The 22,215-nt window shown below is 67.4% G+C and overlaps 3 protein-coding genes across 5 annotated transcripts; 1 reads left to right on the top strand and 2 right to left on the bottom strand.

Moving 5' to 3' along the window:
- Positions 1–3,555: 3,555 nt before the first annotated feature.
- KCNJ9 (potassium inwardly rectifying channel subfamily J member 9) lies at positions 3,556–6,813 on the bottom strand. Its single transcript, XM_030025744.1, has 3 exons — positions 6,668–6,813; positions 4,672–5,579; positions 3,556–3,958 (listed from the first exon to the last, which is right to left on the bottom strand). Exons 2-3 carry the CDS (start codon positions 5,564–5,566, stop codon positions 3,639–3,641), a joined length of 1,215 nt encoding a protein of 404 aa, XP_029881604.1. The 5' UTR covers positions 5,567–5,579; positions 6,668–6,813; the 3' UTR covers positions 3,556–3,638.
- A 1,390-nt stretch (positions 6,814–8,203) lies between these two features.
- Positions 8,204–15,966, top strand: KCNJ10 (potassium inwardly rectifying channel subfamily J member 10). Of its 2 annotated transcripts, none has more exons than XM_030025743.2 (2): positions 8,204–8,394; positions 13,657–15,966. In XM_030025743.2, exon 2 carries the CDS (start codon positions 13,657–13,659, stop codon positions 14,797–14,799), a length of 1,143 nt encoding a protein of 380 aa, XP_029881603.1. In that variant the 5' UTR covers positions 8,204–8,394; the 3' UTR covers positions 14,800–15,966. The 2 variants fall into 2 exon arrangements, with proteins under 2 accessions (XP_029881603.1, XP_029881602.1); XM_030025742.2 differs by lacking the exon at positions 8,204–8,394 and adding an exon at positions 12,533–12,551.
- Positions 15,967–16,145: 179 nt separating this feature from the next.
- Positions 16,146–21,606, bottom strand: F11R (F11 receptor). 2 transcript variants are annotated; one of them, XM_030025745.2, is made up of 10 exons: positions 21,490–21,606; positions 19,161–19,217; positions 18,733–18,846; positions 18,495–18,638; positions 18,055–18,257; positions 17,874–17,976; positions 17,304–17,411; positions 17,202–17,211; positions 16,957–17,008; positions 16,146–16,630 (listed from the first exon to the last, which is right to left on the bottom strand). In XM_030025745.2, the coding sequence occupies exons 1-10, from the start codon at positions 21,563–21,565 to the stop codon at positions 16,595–16,597; spliced, it is 903 nt and encodes a 300-aa protein (XP_029881605.1). In that variant the 5' UTR covers positions 21,566–21,606; the 3' UTR covers positions 16,146–16,594. The 2 variants fall into 2 exon arrangements, with proteins under 2 accessions (XP_029881605.1, XP_029881606.1); XM_030025746.2 differs by having other exon boundaries at positions 16,957–17,005; positions 21,490–21,605.
- Between the last annotated feature and the right edge of the window lie 609 nt (positions 21,607–22,215).

Genomic DNA, 22,215 nt, shown 5'->3' on the forward strand with positions numbered 1-22,215 from the left:
GTGGGTGCCCCGCGTGGGCGGGTGCCGGCTGGCGGCGGGTGGGTGTCCCGCGTGGGTGTGTGCCAGGGTCAGGTGCCTGGTGGCAGCAGGCGGGTGCCTGCAGGGGTGGACGCTCCGGGGGTGGGTGGGCGTGGGGGTGCCCCGCGTGGGGGGGTGCCCCGCGTGGGCGGGTGGCGGGGCAGCGGGCGCCCCGGGCCGCCCCTACTCACCCCTCTGCCCATGGCGCTGCCGTCGCTGCTCTCGGCCCGGGGCACTCGGGGGCGGCGGCGGCGGCGGCCGAGAAAAACCCTCCCGGGCCCCGCCCGGCCCGGCCCCCCCCCGCCCCCGCCCCCGGCCGGGCCTGCCCCCCCTCCCCAGCCCCCCTCCGGGCAGCCCCGGACCCCTTCCGGACCCCCTCTCCTGTTCCCCCCGTTATGTGGGGGACGGCCCCTCTTCCTGCCGCTCCCCTCCCCGGGCCGTGCTGGGGGTCTCCGGGCCCCTCCCGGTTTCAGCCTCCCCCCACTCCGGAGGCGGCCGTGGGACCCAGGCATCCGGGGCGGTGGGGGGTCCCGGCTGAGCGCTGGGAACCCAGGTGTCCGGGCCAGGGGCTGCCCCCTCCTGACCCCCTCCCCACCCCGCTGGGGGGTGGCAAGAGACCCCGGCGTCCGGGCCCCCCACGCTGACCCCACGGCTTGGGGCGGGGGGGGGGGGGGGGGGGCTGCCCGGATGCCTGGGTCCCTCCCTGCAGCCCCCCCCCCGAGCAGGGGGTGACACCAGGGGGGCAGTTTGGGGGAGGGGGGGGCTGGTCTCCACCCTAGCATGACCCCAGTTCTCCCAGCGTGCTGCTGCCCCGGCCGGGGACGCTGGTGCCACCGGGCAGCAACCGGGAACGTGGGGACAGCTAAAATTAGCCGGGGAAAGGCCAGGGCCTGGGGACGGCAGTGCCGGGGACGGCAGTGCCGGGGGGGGGCTGTGCCCAGAGACAACTGTGCCCAGGGCCAACTGTGCCCAAGGACCGGCTGTGCCCGAGGACTGCATGTGCCTGAGAACCGGCTGTGCCCGGGGATGCGGCTGTGCCCAGGGACAACTGTGCCTTCGGCCAACTGTTGCGCAGGGACATGGCTGTGCCCAGAGACCGGCTGTGCCTGGGGACACAGTCGTGGCAGTGGTAGCTGTGCCCGGGGACACGGCTGTGCCCGGGGAACCGACTGTGCCTGCAGCCGACTGTGCCCAGGCAGGCTGTGCTCAGGGACCGGCTGCGCCCGGGCTGGCTGTTCTGGGGACACAGTTGTGCCCAGGGACGTGGCTGTGCCGGGGCAGTGCCCAGTGTCACGTCCTGACACCCCCACACCCCCCCTCCAGCCCCCCCTGTCCCTCCCGCCCCCCCAGTCCTGCCCCACAGCTCCAGTGCCCCCAGTGCCACTCCAAGGTCCCCTCCCAGTAGAGCCCCCCCCCTCCCCGGCCCCCCAGGGTCCGGCTTAGTCGCCATGGCAACCATCAAGGGCAGCTCAAGGGCATGGGGGGGGCACGGCCGTGGGGCCCACAGCCCCCTACACCAGTGCCACCAGTCTGCCCCAGTGCACCCAGCATCCCCACAGCCCAGCCTGCTGCACCAGTCCCCTGGTCCAGCCTCACACTCCCAGTGTATCCCAGTGTCCCCAGTCTGCCCCAGTCCCAACAGTCCAGCCCTGCACCCCCAAGGTAATCCAGTATCCCCAGTCTGGACCAGTCCCCCCCAGTCTGTGCCAGCGCCCCATCTGCCCCACTACCTTCCAGTCTGTCCCAGTACCACCTAGTCTGCCCATCTTCCCCAGCACCTCCCTGTCATCCCAGTCTGCCCCAGTCCCCCCAGTCTGCCCCAATATCCCCCAGTGCCCCCAGTCCATTCCAGTGCCCCCAGTCCATCCCAGTGCCCCCAAGCCATCCCAGTCCCCCCAGTCCATCCCAGTCCCCTCCCAGTCCATCCCAGTCCCTTCAGTCTGTCCCAGTCCCCCCAGTCCGTCCCAGTCCCCCCAGTCCTCCCAGTCCCCCCAGTCCATTCCAGTCGGGGTCGGGCATGCCGAGGCCGGTTGGGGGGGGTGTTTACCCAAGCTGTGCCCCCCGCTGACCCCCCCCCGCTGCCCCCCAAGCTGAGCAAACAGATGACGCGGGCGCAGGCGCCACGTGCTGGGCCCCCACCCTGGCCCCACGGGGGACCCAGCCGTCCGGCCCCCGCTCCCCCCCCCCCAACCGGGGCAGCCCAGTCCTCCCAGTTGCCCCAGTTCCCTGCCGGAGGTGGCCGCGGTGACTCGTGCCCCGGGGGGGCTGGCGCCACGCACACGCGTGTGCCCCTGCCCATGCGAGGACCGTGCCCCGCCGCCGCCGCCGCCGCCCCGCGCAGCTGCTGCCCGTGGGCGGGAGGAATGTGGCAGCCGGGGGGACACGGGGACACGGGGGGCGGCTGTGTCAGTCCCCCCCCCCGCCGCTCACTCCAACACGCGTGTGCACGCACCCCGCCCCCCCCGGCCAACACGCGTGTGCACACACCCGCGGGGATCCGGGAGTCCTGGGGTGGGGGTGGGGGGCCCCGGCTGCGCCCCTCTGCCGGACCCGGGGTGGGGCGCGGGGACCCACGCGTCGTGGCTGGGGGGCAGGGAGGGAGGGCAGCTCCTGCCCCCCCCCAGACGGGGGCTAGCCACTGCCGCGGGGCGGAGGCGGGGCTGGGGGCGGGGCGGTGGGCGGGGACCGAGGGGTGGGCGGGGCGTTCGGGTCGGTTCCGTCCGCTTCCCCCAGCGCTGCCCCCCCTCCGCTGCTGGGGGGGCCGTGGGGACGGGGGGGGCGGGGCGTGAGGGCTCGGTGCCCCGCCCACGCTAGGGGTCCCCATGTCCTTGGAGACCCCACCTGCCCACACTGGGGGTCCTCATGCCCACAGTGCTACGGGGCTTGCAGTGCATTGGGCGGTGGGGGGGCACAGGGTGCGCGGTGCCACTCCTCACTGTCCCCTTTGTCCCTCCTGCAGGTCCCTGTACCCACCCGTGCCCACCCCCAGGACACCCAGACCACGTCGTGAGCACCCACGGGGCGGTGGAGATGCTGGAGTGGGAGAGTAGGCCCCCTTGGCCCCCCAAATCTTTTGGGGGACACCCATGGGTGCCTGGAGAGGTGCCGCCTCTGTTTCCCCCCTTCATTAAAACACCGTCATTTGGAGCTTGAGAGTCTTGTTAATGAAGCTACGTGACCAACACCCCCCACCCCAGGCATCACCCCCATTTGGCCCTAGGTTGTACCCCTCACCCTGGGATTACTGTAGGCCTTACAATAATAACCTGGGAAGGAGTGGAAGGTCAGGGTTAAGCCAGCACCCCCAGGGGGGCAAAAATGCCGTGAGGGGGGTAACGTGCCATAGTCTGGAGCCCCCCCTTAATCCTCAAGGTAGGTGGACACTAATTCCTGCCTGGCATCACCTGTGGCAATGGGAGGGAGGGGCTCTGCCAATCCCCGTTTCATCCCAAATTCCTCAGTGGGGGCACTGGACTGGCACCCCCCAAGCCCAGGTGCACCCCCCAAATTCAGCACCCCGCACCCCAAGACCACGACTGTCGGGGGGGGGGTATTTATTAAAAGAAAGCACAGTGGGGAGCAGCCGGGCGCCCAGCACCCCCGCGCCCGCCCGTGGCCCATCACCGCGCCTCGGGGCTGGCCAGGGTGCCATTGCTCTCCCGGGGGGTGTCGGGGTCCCCCCCTCCCTCTGCCGCCGCCGCCTCCTCCAGCGGCTGGTCCAGGCGGCTGGGAATGGACCAGTAGAGGTGGGCATCGCGGCGGGCGGCCGCAGCTGCCAGCTGCCGGGCACTGCAGGCCGGGGTGGGCACCGGCACGGTCTGGTGGAAGCCCCCGTAGTCCACCTCGTAGAAGCCTTCCTCCAGGCTCAGCAGCGGGGTGAAGCGGTGGCCCCACAGCACCTCGTCCGCCAGGTACGAGCTCCGAGCCTGGCACGTCATCCCTGCGCCGGGCAGCCGGTGGGCACCCAGCCCGGGGGTGGGCTGGTGGGGTGCCCCCCGGCAATGGGGAGGTGCAAGGGGGCACCCTGACCCCGGCTGAGGACGGGGGGGGCGCTGTGCTGCACCCTTTGCGTGGGGTACCCCAATATCTGCAGCACCCAGTGCATGGAGGACCCCAATCTGTGCTGCACCGGGTGCACAGGGGCACCCCAGTCCTGGTTGGGGGGGGGGTGTTTGTGAAGTACCCAGTGCAAGGGACACCCCTGTGAGCAGGGGACAGGCCGGGACGTCACTGTCATCAGGGTCCCCTCCCCAAGCTCCTCATGGGGCCAGGCCAGGTGAAGGCTTTCCAATGGGGGGGAAGGGGCTACAGGGGAAGGCTATCCCCCCCTCACGAGTCCTGCAATGGGGTTATTCTGGGTGGGGGGACCCACATCCAGGCTGAGCTTGGGGGTGAGGGTGGATTTGGGGTCACCTCCCAGCCAGGACCAGGCAGGAACACACTGTGGACCACAGGGATGAGATGTCCCCATGCAGGTGAGATGTCTCCACAGAGATGATGTGTCCCCATGGTGATGTTCCCATGGAGATGAGGTGTCCCCATGAGGATGAGGTATTCCCATGGAGGTGTCCCCAGGGAGATGATGTGTCCCCACGGAGATGAGGTTTCCCCAAGCGCATCCCACCCCTCAGCCACCGCCGGCGTCCCCGTTACCTGTGGCCTCCACCATCCCCTCGAGGATGACGACAATCTCGAAATCGTCCTTCTCCAGCTGGTGCCGTGAGACGTCCCAGAATGGGCTGCGCTCATCGATCTCGTGGCTGATGATGAGGGGCGACACAAGGAAGAGGCGGTCATCGCCCGTCTCAAAGCCCACGCTCAGGTCGGTCTGGTCCAGAGGAATGAACTCGCCCTCCTGCGTCTGCTTGGACTTGATGAGCTTGGCACGGATGGAGGCCTCCACGATGTGCGAGTCCCGCAGGTCACCCACGCGAAACATCAGGCAGAGGCGGTCGTCCCGCAGGGAGACCACGGCATGGGAGGAGAAGACCAAGGTCTCGGCTCGTTTGTTGGGCTGGGAGATCTTCACAAACATGCAGCCCACCATGAAGGCATTGACCATGGAGCCCAGGATGGCCTGGAGCAGCAGCAGCACGATGCCCTCTGGACACTTGTCGGTAATGACACGGTGGCCATAGCCGATGGTGGTCTCCGTCTCGATGGAGAAGAGGAAGGCGGAGACGAAGCCGTTGAGGTTGTTGACGCAGGGCGTCCAGGCGTGGTCCTCCAGGTGGTCCAGGTCCCCTCGGCAGTAGGCGATGAACCACCAGATGAGGCCGAAAAAAAGCCAGGTGACGGCGTAGGCGAGGATGAAGACGAGGAGGCTGAAGCGCCACTTGAGGTCCACCAAGGTGGTGAAGATGTCAGTGAGGTAGCGGTAGGTCTCCCGCACGTTCCCGTGCTGCACGTTGCACTTGCCATCCTTCTCCACGTAACGCTGGCGCTTGCGGGCGCCGGCCCCTCGCCGTCGGGGGGGCACCGGGGGGGGCTTGGCCTCCCCGGGGACCCCCTCGGTCACCCCGCAAAAGGCAGCGTTGTCCTGTGCCATTGCCCCTCAGAGGCTGCGGGAGGGGAAGGGGTTAATGGTGCCGCTCGCCCCCTCCAAACTGGTGGGGACTGGGAGGGCATGGTGGCACCAGCTGGGCTGGGGGAGGGCAGGGGGGCGCTGCCAGGACCCGTGGGTCCCCCCGGGGTGCTGGTGGGGGGGTAAACTGAGGCACAGGAGCACCCAGGGGTGCTGAGCCCACACGTGTGCGCTCAGCCATGCACACACCTGCACATGCATGTGTATACACAGGCACACGCCTGCATACAGGTGCTTGCAGAGGCACCCACATGCACACACACGTGTGCACACACATGCACATGCCTGCACACATGTGTGTACAGATGCATGCAGATGCACACGCATGCACACACGTGCGTTCACACAGATGTGCAGCACCGCAGCGGGCACACCTTGCACGCGCACACACAAGCAGGCGTGCACACATGCTCACAACCCCCAGGGACACGCACCCATTTGCCCCTGGCGGGTGCAGGCCCACGCGTGCACCCCGAGGGGCTCCTTGCACGCTCTCGTGCCCCAAGATGGGGTGTGCAACGGGGTGTGCACCAACGCTGCGCACACGCTCTGGGCTGATGGCAGCACAGGCGTGCACAGGGAGCTGGGCCTCATGCACACCCATGCACACATGCATGTACACACGCATGCACACCCCGCTGGGCCTTGCACATGCACAGAGCTCCTGGCACACCCACCCACCCTCCACCTGTGCCCCCCCACCGCCCCTCGGCCTGGGGGGGGGGGCCCTGTGGCACCCAGCTGTGCTCCCGCCCCCCCGCCGTGGGGCACCCCACTCCCACCCGGGTTCGTGGGGGCAGATGTCCCAGCCTGGGGCAGAACGGAGGCGGGCAGGGGGGCGCATCCTCCGGTGTCTGTGCTGGGGGGGGGCGGGGGGCCGGGTCCCCGCGTGCCCCCAGCACCCCCCACCGGCGGAGGCAGAGGGGTCCCCGGTGCCACCCCCGTGTGCTGCAGCGGGGGGGTAGGGGGGGGTGCAGGGGGCGATGGGGCGCGGAGGGGGGGTGGGAGGGCAGCAGGCCCCCCCCGGGCTGTGCGTTCCCGTCCCCCCCCGGTCCCCGCACTCACCGCTCGCCCCGCGGCCGCCGCTCCTGCCGGGCCGCGCAGCCCCGGTGCGTTGCGCGCATGGCGCAGGGCGAGCGCAGCGCCCGGCCGTACCGGATCGCTCCCGCCAGGGCCCAGGCCCGGGTCCGGAGCAGCCGCCCCCCCTTTTTCCCCGTGTCCCCCCCCTCCCCCCGACACCCCCCCCCGCTGTTCCCTTGGCCGCGCTCCCGCCGTTCCCCGGCAACGGCTGCGCCCCGGGAGCGCGCGGCTAAAAATACCGACCAGCGCCCGCCCCCGCCGGCCCCGCCCGCCCCCGGACCCCCCCCCTGCTCCGGACCCCCACGCGTGACACCACCCCCCCTGCCCCGGACGGGGGCTCAGAAGGCGGCAGTGCGGTGGACACTCGTGGGAAAGCTGGCGGGGGGGGCTGGGTGGGTGCGCACACGCGTATACGGGGGAGCGGGGGGGGCAGGTGTGCACACCTGTGCCACGGGGCTGGGTAGGTGGGACAGTACGGGGGACACACACGCGCGACGTGGGGCACAGTGGCGGGGGGGTGACACAGGGCACAGTGGGGGGGGGGGGGGGGGGCCACAGGCATGTGACACTGAGCACGGTGGGGTGTGGAGGGGGCACACGAGGTCCCGCCCTGCCCGCTGGCCCAGAGCCCCCTGTCACTAGCCCAAGGCTTCCCCTCACTAGCCCAGGGTCCCCCTCCAAGCCCAGCCCCCCATTAGCTCTGGGGTCCCCCTCACCCTCACTAGCCCAGCCCCCCCCCACTAGCCCAGGCCTCCCCCCATCACTAGCCCAGGTCTCCCCATCATTAGCCCAGGTCCCCCCTTCACTAGCCCAGGCACGCCCCTCACTAGCCCAGCCCCCCCCCGTCACTAGCCCAGGACCCCTCATCACTAGCCGGGCCCCCCCCAGCCCTGGCCAGGCCCCCCATCACTAGCCAGGGCTCTGTGGTCACTAGCCACCCCCCATCGGTGGCCAGGCCCTCCCCCGGTGCCCCCGCGCAGCCCCGGCCCCCCCCCCCCCCCCCCCCGGCAGACAAAGGCGCTTTGTCCCGCGGCCCCGGGGAACCGGCCCCGGCCCGGGAACAGCGGGGCCTTGTGTGGGGCGGCCGCGCCCCCCCCCGGCCCCCCGGCCCCGCGCCCCCCGCTGCTCCCCGTGCGGGGGGTGCCGGAGGGGTCACTCTGTGTGCGCACGGGGGGGCACCAGCCCCTGCCCGGCGCTGGCCGCCTCCCCCCGCTCCCAGGCACAAGGATGCTCGGGGAGGGGGGGGCGCGGGGGGGCAGGATCCCTGGGGACCACCCGGGTGGGTGCTGCCGGGACCGGGGGGGTCTGCCCGGACCCCGCCCGGTGCCGGCGCCGGAGCGCAGGGGACCCCGCCGGACCCTTCCCGGTGCCGGTGTCTGCGGGCGGGGTCCCCTCGCCCCCCCCCACTCGCCCCCCCCCCTCCGTGGCCGGTAACGTGACCCGGTGCGGGCCGGCTCGTTTTCCACCCCATTAACCCCCGTCCCGCCCCCGGCGGCTCCTCCCCGCCCCGGGCCCCCTCCCCGGCCCCGCCAATCGGTGCCAGCCGGGCCCGGCGAGGCGGCCCGGGCCGGAGGGGGGGGACAGGCGGGGGGGGGGCCCGGCCCGGCCCGCCGCCGCCGGCCCCGCCGAGCCATAAAGCCCATGGGGAGCCGGCGGCGGCCGGGCTGAGCGAGGCCAGGACCCCGGGTGCCCTGGGGCCCTCCCCAAGCAAGGTAAGGGTGGCCGGGGGGGGGGGACCCGGGGTCCCCCATCCCCTCCGGGGCGCCCCGAGGGCTGCGGGCACCTGCCAACACCGCTGGATTGGGATCGGTCCCTGGGTCCCCGCAGCCCCGTGGCCTCCGGTACCGGGACCACATAACCCCATGTCCCCGGAGCCCCACGTCCCTGTGTCCCTGTACTCCACATCACCCGTACCCCACGTCTCTGTGTCCCCTATTGCACTGCATCCCCATCTCCCCACATCCCTGTGTCCCGTCACCCCATAACCCTGTGTCCCTCTGTCCCATGTCCCTGTAGCCCCACACCCCGTGGCCCTGTATCCCCCCGCAACCCTGTGTCCCATGTCCCCCTATCCTCGCGTCCCTGTATCCCCACGTCCCCCATCCCCATGTCCCTGTGTCCCCACCTCCCCCTCTCCCCTGTACCCCACATCCCCCTGTCCCTGTATCCCCATAGCCCCATTCTGCTCATCCCCAAGTCCACGTATCTCCCTGCCCCTGTACCCGAAGTCCCCATGTCCCCATATCCCCATGTCCCCGTGTCCCTGCTCCCTGTGGGTGTCCCTCTTCTCTCCCCAGCACAGGGGCACCAGGGGGCACAGAGGATAGAGGGGCACGGCAGCCCCCAGCCATGCCCACCCTGCTCCCCCCTGGGCATCTCCAGGGCCACCCGTCCCCAAGCCCGGAGATGTCCCCACAGCCCCTGGGGTATGAGGCCTGAGGCCCCAGGGATGGCCCCTTCCCCACCCTAGGAGGTGACCCCCAAATAGGGACCCCCCCTGAGCACCTTGCTCTTCCTGGGTCCCCCCTCTAGTGTAATGATGTCAGGTGGTCTCAGCCTGGTGCTGGAGGAGGTTAATCTGCCCCCAGCCCCCTGTGGGCTCGGGTCCCTGGGGACGTGGTGTTTCAAGGGCGTTTGGGTGGAGGGGGCTGGCTTGTCCACAGTGGGCAAGTGGGGACCCGCCAGGCTCTGGGTTAGTGGCCCTGGCCAGGCTACGGGTTAACTGGACTGCAGGTGAACCAGGCTGTGGGTTAACTGGACTGTGGGTTACTCACACTGGATTAGCTGGGCTACGGATTAGCAGGGCCACAGATTAGCCACGCTGGATTAGCTGGGCTGTGGGTTAGTCACGCTGGATTAGCTGGGATGTGGATTAGTGGGGCCACAGATTAGCCACGCTGGATTAGCTGGGCTCTGGGTTAGCCAGGCTGGGTTAGCCAGGCTGGATTAGCCACACTAGTATAGCTGGGCTGTGGGTTATCCCAGGCTGTGGGTTATCCCAGCTGTGGGTTACCTGGGGTGCAGGTTATCTCAGCTGCAGGGCGATCTGCCTGCAGACTAAACCCAGCTGTGGGTTGACCAGGCTGCAGGATAACCAGGCTGCGGGTTACCCGTCGTGTGGGTTAACTGGGCTGTGGGTTAGCCAGGCTGTGAGCTACGCAGGCTGCAGGTTAAAGGGGCTGGGGGTTAACGAGGCTCTGGGTTAGCTGGGCTGGGATTTAACGGGGCTGGGTGTTAATGGGGTTAATGGGGCCGGTTGGAGGGGGCTGCGGTTACCAGTGCGGTGCTGCGGTGGCTTCTCTGATGGCTACGGAGGGCTGAGCCGCGCTGGCGCCGGCCGTCCCCGGGGAGCTGGGTGGCTGTGGGGACGCCCCGCTGCCTGCACCACCGCCGGCCCCCAGCCACCCTTATCCGCTCCGGCAGCACGGGCACCGGAGGGGTCCCGTGGGAGCCTCACACCCATGGACCGGTTGGACGCACTGTGGGGTCAATTCGAAAAAGGGCCAAAATGGGCTTTTTTCACCCCAGTCTGAGGCCTCCGCCTACAGCTGACGAGGGTTGGGCAGCACTGAGGGGGAAAAAAACCCCAAATCATCATTTTGGGTCCCCCCAAGGCTGCGGGGGAGGATGGGGGTCCCCATCGCCCCCATGGCCAGTGCAGGGAGGGGGCTGCAGGTCCTGCCCCCCCGCCATGGCATTCCCCAGTGTGGGTGGCAGCATGAAGGGCATGGGGACGTTCCTCCCCCTGGGGCCCCGTCACCAGCCCCAAATTTGGGCTCACATGGGTCCAGCCTCAATAGCGGGGTGCAGGGGAGGATGGGGGGGGGTCCAGAGGACAAAGAGTGGGTGGCAAGGGGGACCCAGGTGTCCGGGGCTTGGAGGCTGCCGGTGCAGCAGGATGGGTGGCGGGGGACCGCGGGGCCCCCTGGGACCCCCGCCGGGGGCCGTGCTGGCGGCGGGGCGCGCGGGGCCCTGCATGCTAACGAAGGGCTTCGTCAAAGCGCCTTTGTGCCCCGCCAGCTCCATTGAGGCCTCTCCTCCGGGGCGCACAATGGCCCCACTGTCCCTGTCCCCGTCCCCCCCCCGCCAGCCCCGCTCGGCTGCCCCACACCCCCAGCCCCACGGGACCTGCCCCACACTGCAGCCCCCCACTGCCCCGACCCCACCATGGGGATGGGGTCCTGTCCCCCCCCCCCCAGTTCCCAGTTGCCACTGGTACCGTGGAGACCAGCGCCCCAGTTTCAGGATGGGGGGGGATGCCGCTGGCGGGAAGCCCGGCCATGGCTGGCACCACGCGGGCATGGGAACGGTGCCCAGGCTGGTGGTGCCAGTGGGATGTGGCGAGGGGAGATGTGTCCCCGTATCCCCCCATCCCACACCGGACCCCCCAGGTGAGGCCAGACCCCTGCATTCACCCCCAGCGTCGAGCATTCCCGGAGGGAAACCGAGGCATGGGGGCAAGGGGGGTTAATGGGTAACCGGCCCGGTCGTAGCGGCAGCGGCTCTGCCTGCAGGCACCATCCCCGCGCCGGGAACAAGCACTGGCTTGTCACAACCCGTGTCCCGGCACGGGAGCCTGGCCGGGGGGCACAGGGGCACGTGGCCCCTGAAGGGGACTTTATGGGATACAGTGATCCCAAAAATGGGGAGGGGGGGGCAAATACCCCAAAGAGGTGCATGGGGACCCCAAAGGGGGGGGGGGGTCAGGACCCCCCAGAAGGGGTGCAGGGGACCTTGGGGTGCACAGAGACCCTCAAAGCAGGGTGCAGGGACCCCAAAAAGGGGTGCAGGGACCCTGTAGGGGTGAAAAGACCCCCCCCAAGATGGATGCAGGGACCCTGGGGGGTGAAAAACCCCAGACCTCAGAGAGGGTGCAGGGACCCCAGAGAAGAGGGCAAAGGGACGGCAGAGGAGCAGAAGGACTTTGGGGAGTGCAGGGACCCCAAGGGGCTGCAGAGACCGCTGTGTCCCCTGGGGATGTGCTGGTGCCTGTTGCTGCCCAGCATGGGCAAAGCTCTGGGGACATGGTGGCTTTAGGGATGTGGTGGCTCTGGGGACATGTGGTGGCTTTGAGGTTGTGGTAGCTCCAGGGATGCATGGTGCCTCTGGGGACACGCAGTGGCTCCGGGGACCCCCAGCAACTCCAGAACACACGGTGGCTCTGGGGACATGTGGTGGCTCTGGGGACCCCCAGCACCTCAACCGGGATGGGGCAGGTTTGTGGCCCCAATGCCACCATCCCCTCCACAGGGCCTTTCACCGGGAGGGGACACAGTGCAACCAGGACAGTGGCAGTGCCACCTATGTCCCCTGGCTTTGGCGAGTGCAGGAATACTGGGCTCCAAGGAGACGCCCCAGGGTGCCACAGTGTCCCCGGTGTCCCCGGCACGCTGCCCTGCTGCATCCGTGGCGGAAACCACGGCGGGGCCAAACGCTGGCGTGGGCTGAAAGGCCCTTTCTGTGCCGCCGCCGCCGCCGGCCGGGGCTGGCAGGGGACAGGGACAGGGACGGGGACGGAAACGAGCCTGGCGCTGCCACCAGCCGTTTGTCCCTGTCACCTCCCATTCATCCCTCTTCCTCTTCCTCCCTCCCAGCTAGGACGCCTGGGTCCCCTCCATGGGACGGGGGTGTGTGGGGAGAGCTGCCAGGTGACAGAGGGGACAGGGATGAGTTTGAAGAGGGATGGATGGACAGACAGGTAGGTGAGTGGGTGGGTGTAAATGGATGGATGGACGGACGGACAAGTGTATGGATGTGCCTATGCAGGGATGGATGGATGGACAGACAGGTGAGAGCTCACGTGGATGGACAGAAGGATGGCTGGACAGACAGACACATTACAGGGATGGACAGACAGGTGCATGGATCTGTGCATCCATGGATGGATGGATAAAGGGGTCGATGGATGGATGGATGGATGGTTGGGGAGGAATGATGGACAGGCAGGTGGATCGAGTCTGAAGGGATAGACAATGGGTGAATGAGCAGAGGAATGGAGAGACAGCAGATCCGTGGCGAGACAGGAGGACAGACGGATGGGTGGGTGGATTTATCGATAGGGGATAGAGAGGGACAGCCAGCCAGAGGGCTGGCTGAAGGCTGGGTGGATGGACAGACAGGTGGACAGATGGATGGAGGCTGCAGGGGGGGTGGGAGCGATAGCAGCCCCCGTCACTGAGGTGCTATGAGTCCGTTGGGTCTCCACATCTGGGCCAGGGCCTCCTACATGCCCCATGTCCCCACGCTGCCTGGGGGCAGCACGGGGGGCTCTATGTGAGCCTCCCCAGTGCCCCTCTGACGTGAGACAAATCCTCCTGGCCTCAGCCCCTGCCTGCCGCTGTAGGGGGAGGCAGCATGACTGGTGGGAGCACTGAGGAGGGGTGGAAGGGGGGGTGTTCCCCCATAGCTCCTACCCACCCACCCATGCCCCAGTGCACCCACACATCTATCAGTGTCCCCCACATCCTTCCTCTCCATCTACCACCCCCTCAGCTCTGTCCCATCCGCCCAGTGAACACCAAACCTCCATCCTCCCCCCCGTCCATTGTCTCTGTCCCTCCACCCACCCCTCAGGTCCAGCCATTCCTTTTGTCAGCTGTCCATCCTCTCACCACACACCATACATCCATCTTCTCTATCCATCCGTCTTCATCCATCCATCCATCCACCCACCCACCCATCCCTCCTCTCCATCCGTCTTCTCCATCCTTCCTCTCTGTCTTCTCCATCTGTCAGTTTTCATCCATCCATCCATCCATCCACACATCCACCCATCCCTCTTCTCCACCCATCCATCTCCATCCATCCACCCACCCATCCCTCTTCTCTATCCATTCCTCTTCATCCCTCCACCCACTCACCCACCCACCGACTCAACACTTCCCATCCATGCACCCTCCCTCCCCTCTGCATCCCCAGCACCCCTCTCTCCCAGGCGGCACCTCCTCACTGCCCCTCACCATCACCTCTTCCAGATGACGTCGGCCACCAAGGTGTACTACAGCCAGACCACGCAGACGGACAGCCGCCCGCTCATCGGCTCGGGCCTGCGCCGGCGCCGGGTGATGACCAAGGACGGCCGCAGCAACGTGCGGATGGAGCACATCGCCGACAAGCGCTTCCTGTACCTCAAGGACCTATGGACCACCTTCATCGACATGCAATGGCGGTACAAGCTGGTCCTCTTCTCTGCCACCTTTGCGGGCACCTGGTTCGCCTTCGGCGTCGTCTGGTACCTGGTGGCTGTGGTCCACGGGGACCTGCTGGAGTTCGACCCACCGGCCAACCACACACCGTGCGTTATGCAGGTGCACACCCTCACTGGTGCCTTCCTCTTCTCCCTGGAGTCCCAGACCACCATCGGCTATGGCTTCCGCTACATCAGCGAGGAGTGTCCCCTCGCCATCGTCCTGCTCATCACCCAGCTGGTCCTCACCACCATCATGGAGATCTTCATCACTGGCACCTTCCTGGCCAAGATCGCCCGGCCCAAGAAACGTGCCGAGACCATCAAGTTCAGCCAAAATGCAGTGGTGGCCCAACACAACGGCAAGACCTGCCTGATGATCCGCGTGGCCAACATGCGCAAGAGCCTGCTCATCGGCTGCCAGGTGACGGGCAAGCTCCTCCAGACCCACCTCACCAAGGAGGGCGAGAGCGTCCGCCTCAACCAGGTCAATGTGGACTTCCAGGTGGACACCTCCTCCGACAGCCCCTTCCTCATCCTGCCCCTCACCTTCTACCATGTGGTGGACGACGCCAGCCCCTTCCGGGACGTGGCCCTACGGACGGGCGAAGGCGACTTCGAGCTGGTGGTCATCCTCAGTGGTACCGTGGAGTCCACCAGCGCCACGTGCCAGGTGCGCACCTCCTACCTGCCCGAGGAGATCCTCTGGGGCTACGAGTTCACACCGGCCATCTCCCTCTCGGCCAGTGGCAAGTACGTGGCCGACTTCAGCCTCTTCGACCAGGTGGTGAAGGTGACGGCGCCCTGTTGTCTCCACGAGACCGTCCGGTTCGGGGACCCCGAGAAGGTGAAGCTGGAGGAGTCCCTGAGGGAGGCGGCAGAGCGGGAGCGGGAGGGAGCACCCCTGAGCGTCCGCATCAGCAACGTCTGAGCGCCCGCCAGGATGCCGCTGATGCCGCCGGAGGTGCCACCAGCCCCCAGAGATGCCACCAGCACCCGGAGAGGCCACCAGCTCTTTCCCCGATCCTGTCCTCCTGGGCCGTTTTCCCCCTTCCTTGTGGCATGGGGCAGCTCCCTTGGGGACCCCTGTGGGTGTTCGCCTGCCAGTGGGGCTGTCCCCCCACCCCATCCCAGTCCACCCGGGGACAGGGCTGTCCCCGTCCCTCCTCACTTAATGCTCTGTTATCACCAGCCAGAGACCCCCAGCCCCACCACAGGACACAATCCTGCCGGGAGATGCTGTCCCCAGGGAGGGGGACATGGCCACCTCCAGCCCCTGGGGACAGCCCAGGGACACCACTTCTTGCCAGCCGGGAGCCGTCTTGCTGCCCGATCCCACCCCAGTGAGCTGGGGTTGAGAACCAAGCCACTCGCTGCACATGTGGGCTGGGGAACGGGAGGCTCCAACCTCGTGGGACCTCTCCCCTTGCTCGTGGGACTCCCCATCCCTGGGAAGGCTCAGGCTGGGGGGTGCAGACCCCCTCCCCAGCCCATCTCCCCCCTGCACCCCCTTTGTCCTCCCCAAGGCCCCCAGCCCCACAGCACCCAAACCACTGGGGGCCATGGGTGCACCCCCATGTCCAGGGTCATCGCACACTCAACAGGGGAAACTGAGGCAGGAGGAGCCTCTGAGCCCCCCTGTCCTCTACCACCACCCCCAGAGCCGGGCCCTCCTCCCTGCACTGACCGACCCCCCCCCCCCCCCCCTCTGGGCTGCGGACACACACACACACACACACACACACACCGGGGCATCACCGATAATCGGACACGGCTGCGGCGCCGTGTCCCCCTGGGCCGGGCGCCCCCCCCGGCCCCGCTCGAGCCCGTCGCTGCTGCTAACGTAGAGCTCTGCTATTAACGTGTGGCCCCAGCTGCCCCCCCTCGCTGCGCTGAGGCCAGGTGATACATATACATACATATATATATATATATATAGTGCGACTAATCTATATATATATAACAGGGAAGGAAGGTTCCCCCCTGGAAAGACTGGCTCGCCGAAGCTCCGCTGCCACCAAGGCACCCTGGGGTCTTGTCCTCGATTTGGGGGGAGAAAAGGCGAAGCAGTTACTAAATAAAGGTTACGTTGATGGTGGGGAAGGGCTCTGCCAGCTACGCCGGGGAAGGCGGGCAGCCTTGTGTGTCACCCTTGGGTCCCAATGTTCCCAGGATCCCCCTCAGCCCCCAAAAGCAGGTGGTGGGGGGTCTGCAGAGCCATCCCTGACCCATCCACCCATGTCCCCCCACCCCGAGGAAAGGGCACCAGGCGCTTGGTACAAGGACACAGGTTTATTTATTTCCAGCAGCGGCCACCCGCAGCCATCACCCACGGGCTCAGTCCAGCCCCCCCCCCCAGTACAGGCGGGCAACTGGGACTGGCACTGGGGGAGATGCACTCCCACCCCCCAGGACAGCCGGGGGGGATGCACAGCTACACCAGCCCCCACTGCAGACCTGTCCCCTCCGAGGACACGGCCAAGAAAACCCCCGGGGATGCGGTGATGTCCCCAAAGGGCAGCAGTCCTCGTGCAGGGGCACGGCCAGGACCCGGGTCCTGCTGGGGAAGGGACAAGGCAGGGGGGGACAGGAGACCTACCCCCCAAAAAACATCTGACATGACTGCAAAGGCACCAGGTGATACTTAAAAAAAATAATAGTTAAAATCATGGCATAGCTACAGTAATTCGGAAACATTTACAAGAGTTGGTGGCGCGGGAGGAGCTTCACACCAGGAAGGAGGACGTCTGCTTGAATTCTCCCTGCGGGGACAAGGGGGACGTTAATGGTGGCGGGTGATGGGGAATCAGGTGGGACAAGGGCCGTGGGTGAGGAGTGCCTGGCTGGCTTTGCAACTGTCCCCAGGGAGAGCAGGTCACAGTCCCAGAGGAGCCCAGCTTGCTCCAAGCAGGACAGGGACAAGGGATGCTGGGGACAGGGATGGCACCTGAGCTCCCAGGGGGGCACTGGGGTCCCCACTCAGCCCCTTCGGGCACCCCGGGGAAGGTGTCTGGCTTCACACACCCCGCCAGGAGGTGACACAGCCACGTGGCACTGTCACCACCCACCCGTCCCAGCCCGTACTCACTTCGCTGCGGTGCGAGGGCTGGCTGTAAATCACCTTCTTGCCGGCGGTGCTGCAGAAAGCAAGGGTGTTAGAAGACGTCACGCTGCCCAGAGTCCCCCTTGTCCCCACCCTGAGCACCCAGTGACACCCAAGGCACCTTCCCAGCCCGCGGGCAGGGGCTGGGGGAGGAAGAGACCACCCGTCCCTGCTGGCAGAGGAAGAGGAGGCAGCCGGGAGAGAGGCAGCAGCATTACGGCTTCACTTACTCTTTTCTCTCTGAAATGAAAGAAACAGAAGAGGGGTTTTAGGGAGGGACAGCGGGGGGCACCGGGGCAAGTGATTCCCGGGGTGGCCAGCGCAGTACTCACTGCTGAAGAAGCCCCGGCTGTAGGCAAACCAGATGCCGAAAGCCACGAGTGCCAGCACCATCAGCAGCACCACAACTGCAGCCACGATGCCGCCCACGTTGACTTCGCCTGGAAAAAGGGGGACCGGGACATCAGAGGGTGGCTGGATCCTGGCACGGAAACCCTCAGCTTGGCACCCACGGGATCCCGCAGAAATCCCACCGGGGGCCTCCGGTCCAAACCCAGCTCCAAGCAGGGCCAGCATCGAAGCTGGATCCGGTTCAGAGGCAGATTGGGCTGCCCAGTCAAGCTTTACTCATCCCCAAGGGCAGCTTTCCCCCCCCCCCTCCCCCTCCACAGCATCACGCCAAGGGCTTGTTTCAGCCTGGACTGTCAGAGGCCAGGGTCATTAACATCACAGCTAATTAATGTCTTTGAACTTGGCAGGGCGAAGGGGTGATGGCATCACCTTGCACCAGCATCCCCCAAAACATGACCTGTGCTGGACGCAGCCCGGGCAGAGCCTGGAAAAGCCCCACACTGGGGCAGGGGGGGAGGGACGCAGCCCTGGCCTCTGCTGCTATTCCTTACTGGCTTCCATGTGGATAACGTCTGATTTCTGGGGGGAGCCCACGTTGTTCATTGCCTCGCAGTAGTAGTCACCGGTGTCGAAGCCACTCAGGGGCTCAAAGATCTAGATGGGAGCAGAGAGATGAAAGCGGGGCAGGGGAAGGCTGGGGGGGTCCCCAAGTTTGGAGCACCCTGTGCTCACCAGCTCCCCCGTGACGGGGTCCAGGGTGTAGGAGGAGTTTCTGAAGGTCAGGCTGGTTTTGGGGTTGGCGGGCATCAGCATGCTGTCCTTGTACCAGCGGAAGGTGGGGGGCGGTGAGCCATCCGTCTCGGTGCACCGCAGCACGGCCTTGCTGCCGATGGTGGCCGAGGTGGGGACATGGGCCACTGGCTTGGAGGGGGGCACTGCAGGAGAGCGTCACGTTGGGGCTGGCTCGGCACAGCACAGCACAGCTCACACCAGGGAGGGACAGGGCGCCTAAAGGGCATGGGACGGCCGTGCCGGCATCCTTCCCCCGGCTGGCTGTCCCCATGTGACAGTGGAGACAAGGATGAGCTCAGCCAGAGGGACAAGAAGCAGGTCCCGGGACAGCAAAGCCACGCAAGGGACGGGCAGGGAGGGGGGCTCGGGGGCAGCCGCACCTTGGACGATGAGGTTCACCTCCGACTTGGCGATGTGGCTGCCGTCCCCCACCACCTCACAGATGTACTTCCCTGTGTCCTCCCGCGTCACTGTGTTGAAGTGGATGGTGGTGGGTGAGAACTGGACCCGGTTCTTGTATGGCTCTGCCAAGAGAGAGGAGATGGGGCTGGGAACCGGCTCTGATGGATGGACAGATGGACAAACTGCCCCGAGCCGGGGGAGTCCCTGGGGACGTACCTGTCAGCTCTCCCCCGTAGTAGAAGAGGACCAGCGAGGAGCCCTTCTGGAACTTCCACTCGATGCGGGGGTTACTCCAGCTGGACCGATATGCCGAGCAGGGGATGTCGGCAGCTGGCGGGGTAGAGTGATGCTGCAGGCGCGTGCCGCCATGCTGGAGTGGCACCGCGCTCGCATCCCAGGGTGGGTGGCAATCCAAACTGGGAACACCTGAACCCCCCGCCCTGGTCCAGCCCCACATGGGAAATCCACCCTCGGCCTCAGGCCCCGTGTCGTCTGGGGATCCAGAGACCCCGGGGTGAGCCCCATTTGCAAGCGCCGGAGGTGCCAGGGGATGCAGCTCAGCCACGCCCCTGCCCCAGGATAACAGGGTGGGGGGGGACCGTCGGTGAGCTGGGGGGTGCTGGGGGGCCCAGCAGGGCACTCACGCTTGTTTTCAGGCACTTCTTTGGTCTCAGAGGTGACCTGGGCTCCCACCAGGGATGCTGCGGGGGGGAAAGGACACGACTGAGAAATCCTGGTGGGCCCCAGCGATGGAATATGGGGAGCGGGAAAGGCTGCGGCTGGGTCAGGAAGGTCACTGGGAGCCCTGAGGCAGCAGTGACGGTCCCCAGGGCAGTGGTGATGGCATGTTGTACCACACTGCCCAGCATGTGGCAGCCCTGGGAGCTGGAAAATCCTGTCCTGCTTGCTCTGGGTGCTGCCCGTGCTGTCACGTCACCTCCCGCCCTGCCCGGTTTCTGCCCGGTTTCGCAGGAAACTGGCCGAGGCGTTTCGCAACTCCCTGCCCTCTGTGCACACACACACACAGACACCCCCACATCCCCACACACGTGCGCACATGCCTCGTCACAGCCCGCACACGCGTGTCTCCTGCCCTTCCCTGTGGCCATCGCCCCTGCCAGGCCGCAGTTGGCCACGGCGATGGCAGCACGGGCTGGTGCTGTCGGTCTGGAGGGTTGGTCCCGGCTGCCAGCCGTGTCCCCTGTCCTCGAGGCCGCTCAAAGCTGGCGTCTCCCAGCACAGCCGCCCCAGCTCCTGGTTTTGGGCCTGGGGAAGGTGGCGATACCAGCCAGTGAGTCACACCACGGGGGAAGGTGACTGGGAACTGGTGTGGCCTCGTCCCCAACCCACCTGTACCTTTGAACCTGAACCACCTCCAAGTGAAACTGAGGTGTCTGATGGCAGAAATAGCAATTTTGGGATGAAAAGGGGGGGAAATGGGGCATCTGGTGTCCCCAAGCACAGAGTGCTTCCCAACACGGGCCCTGACGGCGCTCCCGAGAGCTGGCACAGTACTGTCCGGGAATGCCATCGGACCCCCATCGTGGCCAGGTCTTGAACCATACCATGGCTCAGTAAGGAGGGGAAAAGGATTTGGGGTTTGTTCGGGTGGAATTGGGGCAGAATCAGCAAAAAAGTGACATCCCGCACGCCCTGTGGGATCATCATGGGGATGCTTGGGGGGAGCCAGAGCAGGACAGGGCCCTGGGGTGGGTGACCCGGCCCAGGACACAGGAGCTGCAGGCTCTGGGTCCGAATCAGCTGGGATCGGGTTAATTCCAGCCTGCTCTGGGATTGTTCCAGCACAATGGAAGGGACGTCATGGCAGGGACAGGAAGGCCACTGCTGGTGGTGACAAACCCTGTAACTTTGGCCTTTGGGAACGCCGGCAGCACGGCACCGGCTACTGATTAACCCAGGGCGTGGGGACACATCTCGACGTCTGCCATGGGGGGAGCAGGACAGGGACACCCCCACCACCGCTTGCAGGGACTCCACCGGAGCCCACGGCATGAGGAAAGCCATCAGCCATCAGCCGGGATGTTTTGCCATGGCGGGTTTCCGGCCCCGGGAAGTGCAGCCAGATCCACACCCCTCGCTGCCCGCCCTGCCGAGCCCCCCGGCACCCTCAGCACCCCCCCCCCCCCCCCCAGATTACAGATTACTCGGTGTCGGCGAGAAGGCAAAGACAGCCTTAGTGGGAGCAGAGCTGCCGGGACGGGGTCGGGCACTGGCGCCAGCACAGCCCTCGCCCCGGTGTCCAGCCGAAAGCAAGGGCCGGTTCCTGCTCCCTGGGAGTGGGGCTCAGCCGGGCATCATGGCCCAGCGCCACGGGGACCTTTGGGGGGTCCCGGGGCTGGTGCTCCCCCCACGGTGGGGTGACCAGGTGGCGAAGGTCTCGTGCGCCCACAAAAACAACCATAAACCGTAAATAACGGGGCGGTGGCAGCTCCGGGACCGGGTTGTCCCCGGGGTTTCGGGCACTAATGGGGCTCCCCCGGGGCGGGAGGTCCCGCGGGAGGCGGGCGGACACCGCCGGGTTATTAATAGCCCGTTATCGCCGTGTACGGCGGCCCCGGCCCCCCCGCTGTGATCTCCCCCTCCCGGTACAAACCGCGCTCCCGAGACCTCGGACGGTGGCTGGCACATGGTCCTGGAACCAGGGGACCCACCGCTCGGTACCGGGCCCCCTCCCGGGCACCCCACCACCGCCCCCCCCGGGCACCAGCCCCGCCCCGAGCGGCAACACCGCGACCCCCCCTATTCCGGTACCGGCACCGCCACCGCCCCGGGAGACTCCCCGAGCGACCCGCTGCCACCCGGTAGCCGCCCCCTCCGGGCGATCTGCTGCTACACACCGGGGATCCCCTACCCCCCGCCCCGGTACCGGCGGCGCCCCGGGCAGCGGCCGGCCCATTGTTCGGGCACCTCGTGGCCGGCCGGCCGGCCTCCCCCCGCCTCCCGGGCACTCACCGGCCGCCACACCGAGGAGCACCAGCCACAGCAGCGGCCGGGGCCCGGGGCCGCCCCGCCGCGCCGCTCCCGCCATGGCCGCCACCGCACTGTGCGCCCCCGCCCGCACCAGGTGCGGCCCCGCCCCGCCCCGCCCAGGTGGGCCCCGCCCACTGGGACCGCCCACCGGGGCCGAGCCAACCCGGCTACGCCTCTCCGCCAGGTGCTGGGGAGCCCCGCCCCTTCCCCGGCTCCATTGGCCGCGCCGCCTGTCTCCTCAAGGAAGGGGCGCGCCCCGCTCCAGTGACTGGCCGGCTCGGCCCCGCAGCACCGGCTTGATTGGCTGAGGCGAAGGGGCCGCGCGAGCGACAGGTGTGGAGTGGGCGAGGCCTATTGGCCAATCAGAGAGAGCGCTTTAACTTCTGGCCAATGGGCGCGCTTTGCGTCCCTCGTGGAGGCCCTCAGGCGGGGACACGGGCGTTGCCATAGCGACGGTGCCTGCGGCCTCCTCAGGCCCCTGAGGGCTCCCAGTGCCCTCCCAGTGCTCCCAGTACCCCCGACTGCCCCCCAGTGCTCTCCCAGTGCCCCCCCAGTACTCTCCCCCTGCCCCTGGTACTCCCAGTGCTCCCACAGAGCAATCACGGCACAGCAATGTCACACGATGACATCAAAGTGTGGTGACATCATGGCACAGTGACACAACAGCACACTGACAGCACAGGGACACAGAGTCCCATCATGCGGGGG

Source organism: Aquila chrysaetos, chromosome 9 (assembly GCF_900496995.4).
Source record: "Aquila chrysaetos chrysaetos chromosome 9, bAquChr1.4, whole genome shotgun sequence".
NCBI lineage: Eukaryota > Metazoa > Chordata > Aves > Accipitriformes > Accipitridae > Aquila > Aquila chrysaetos.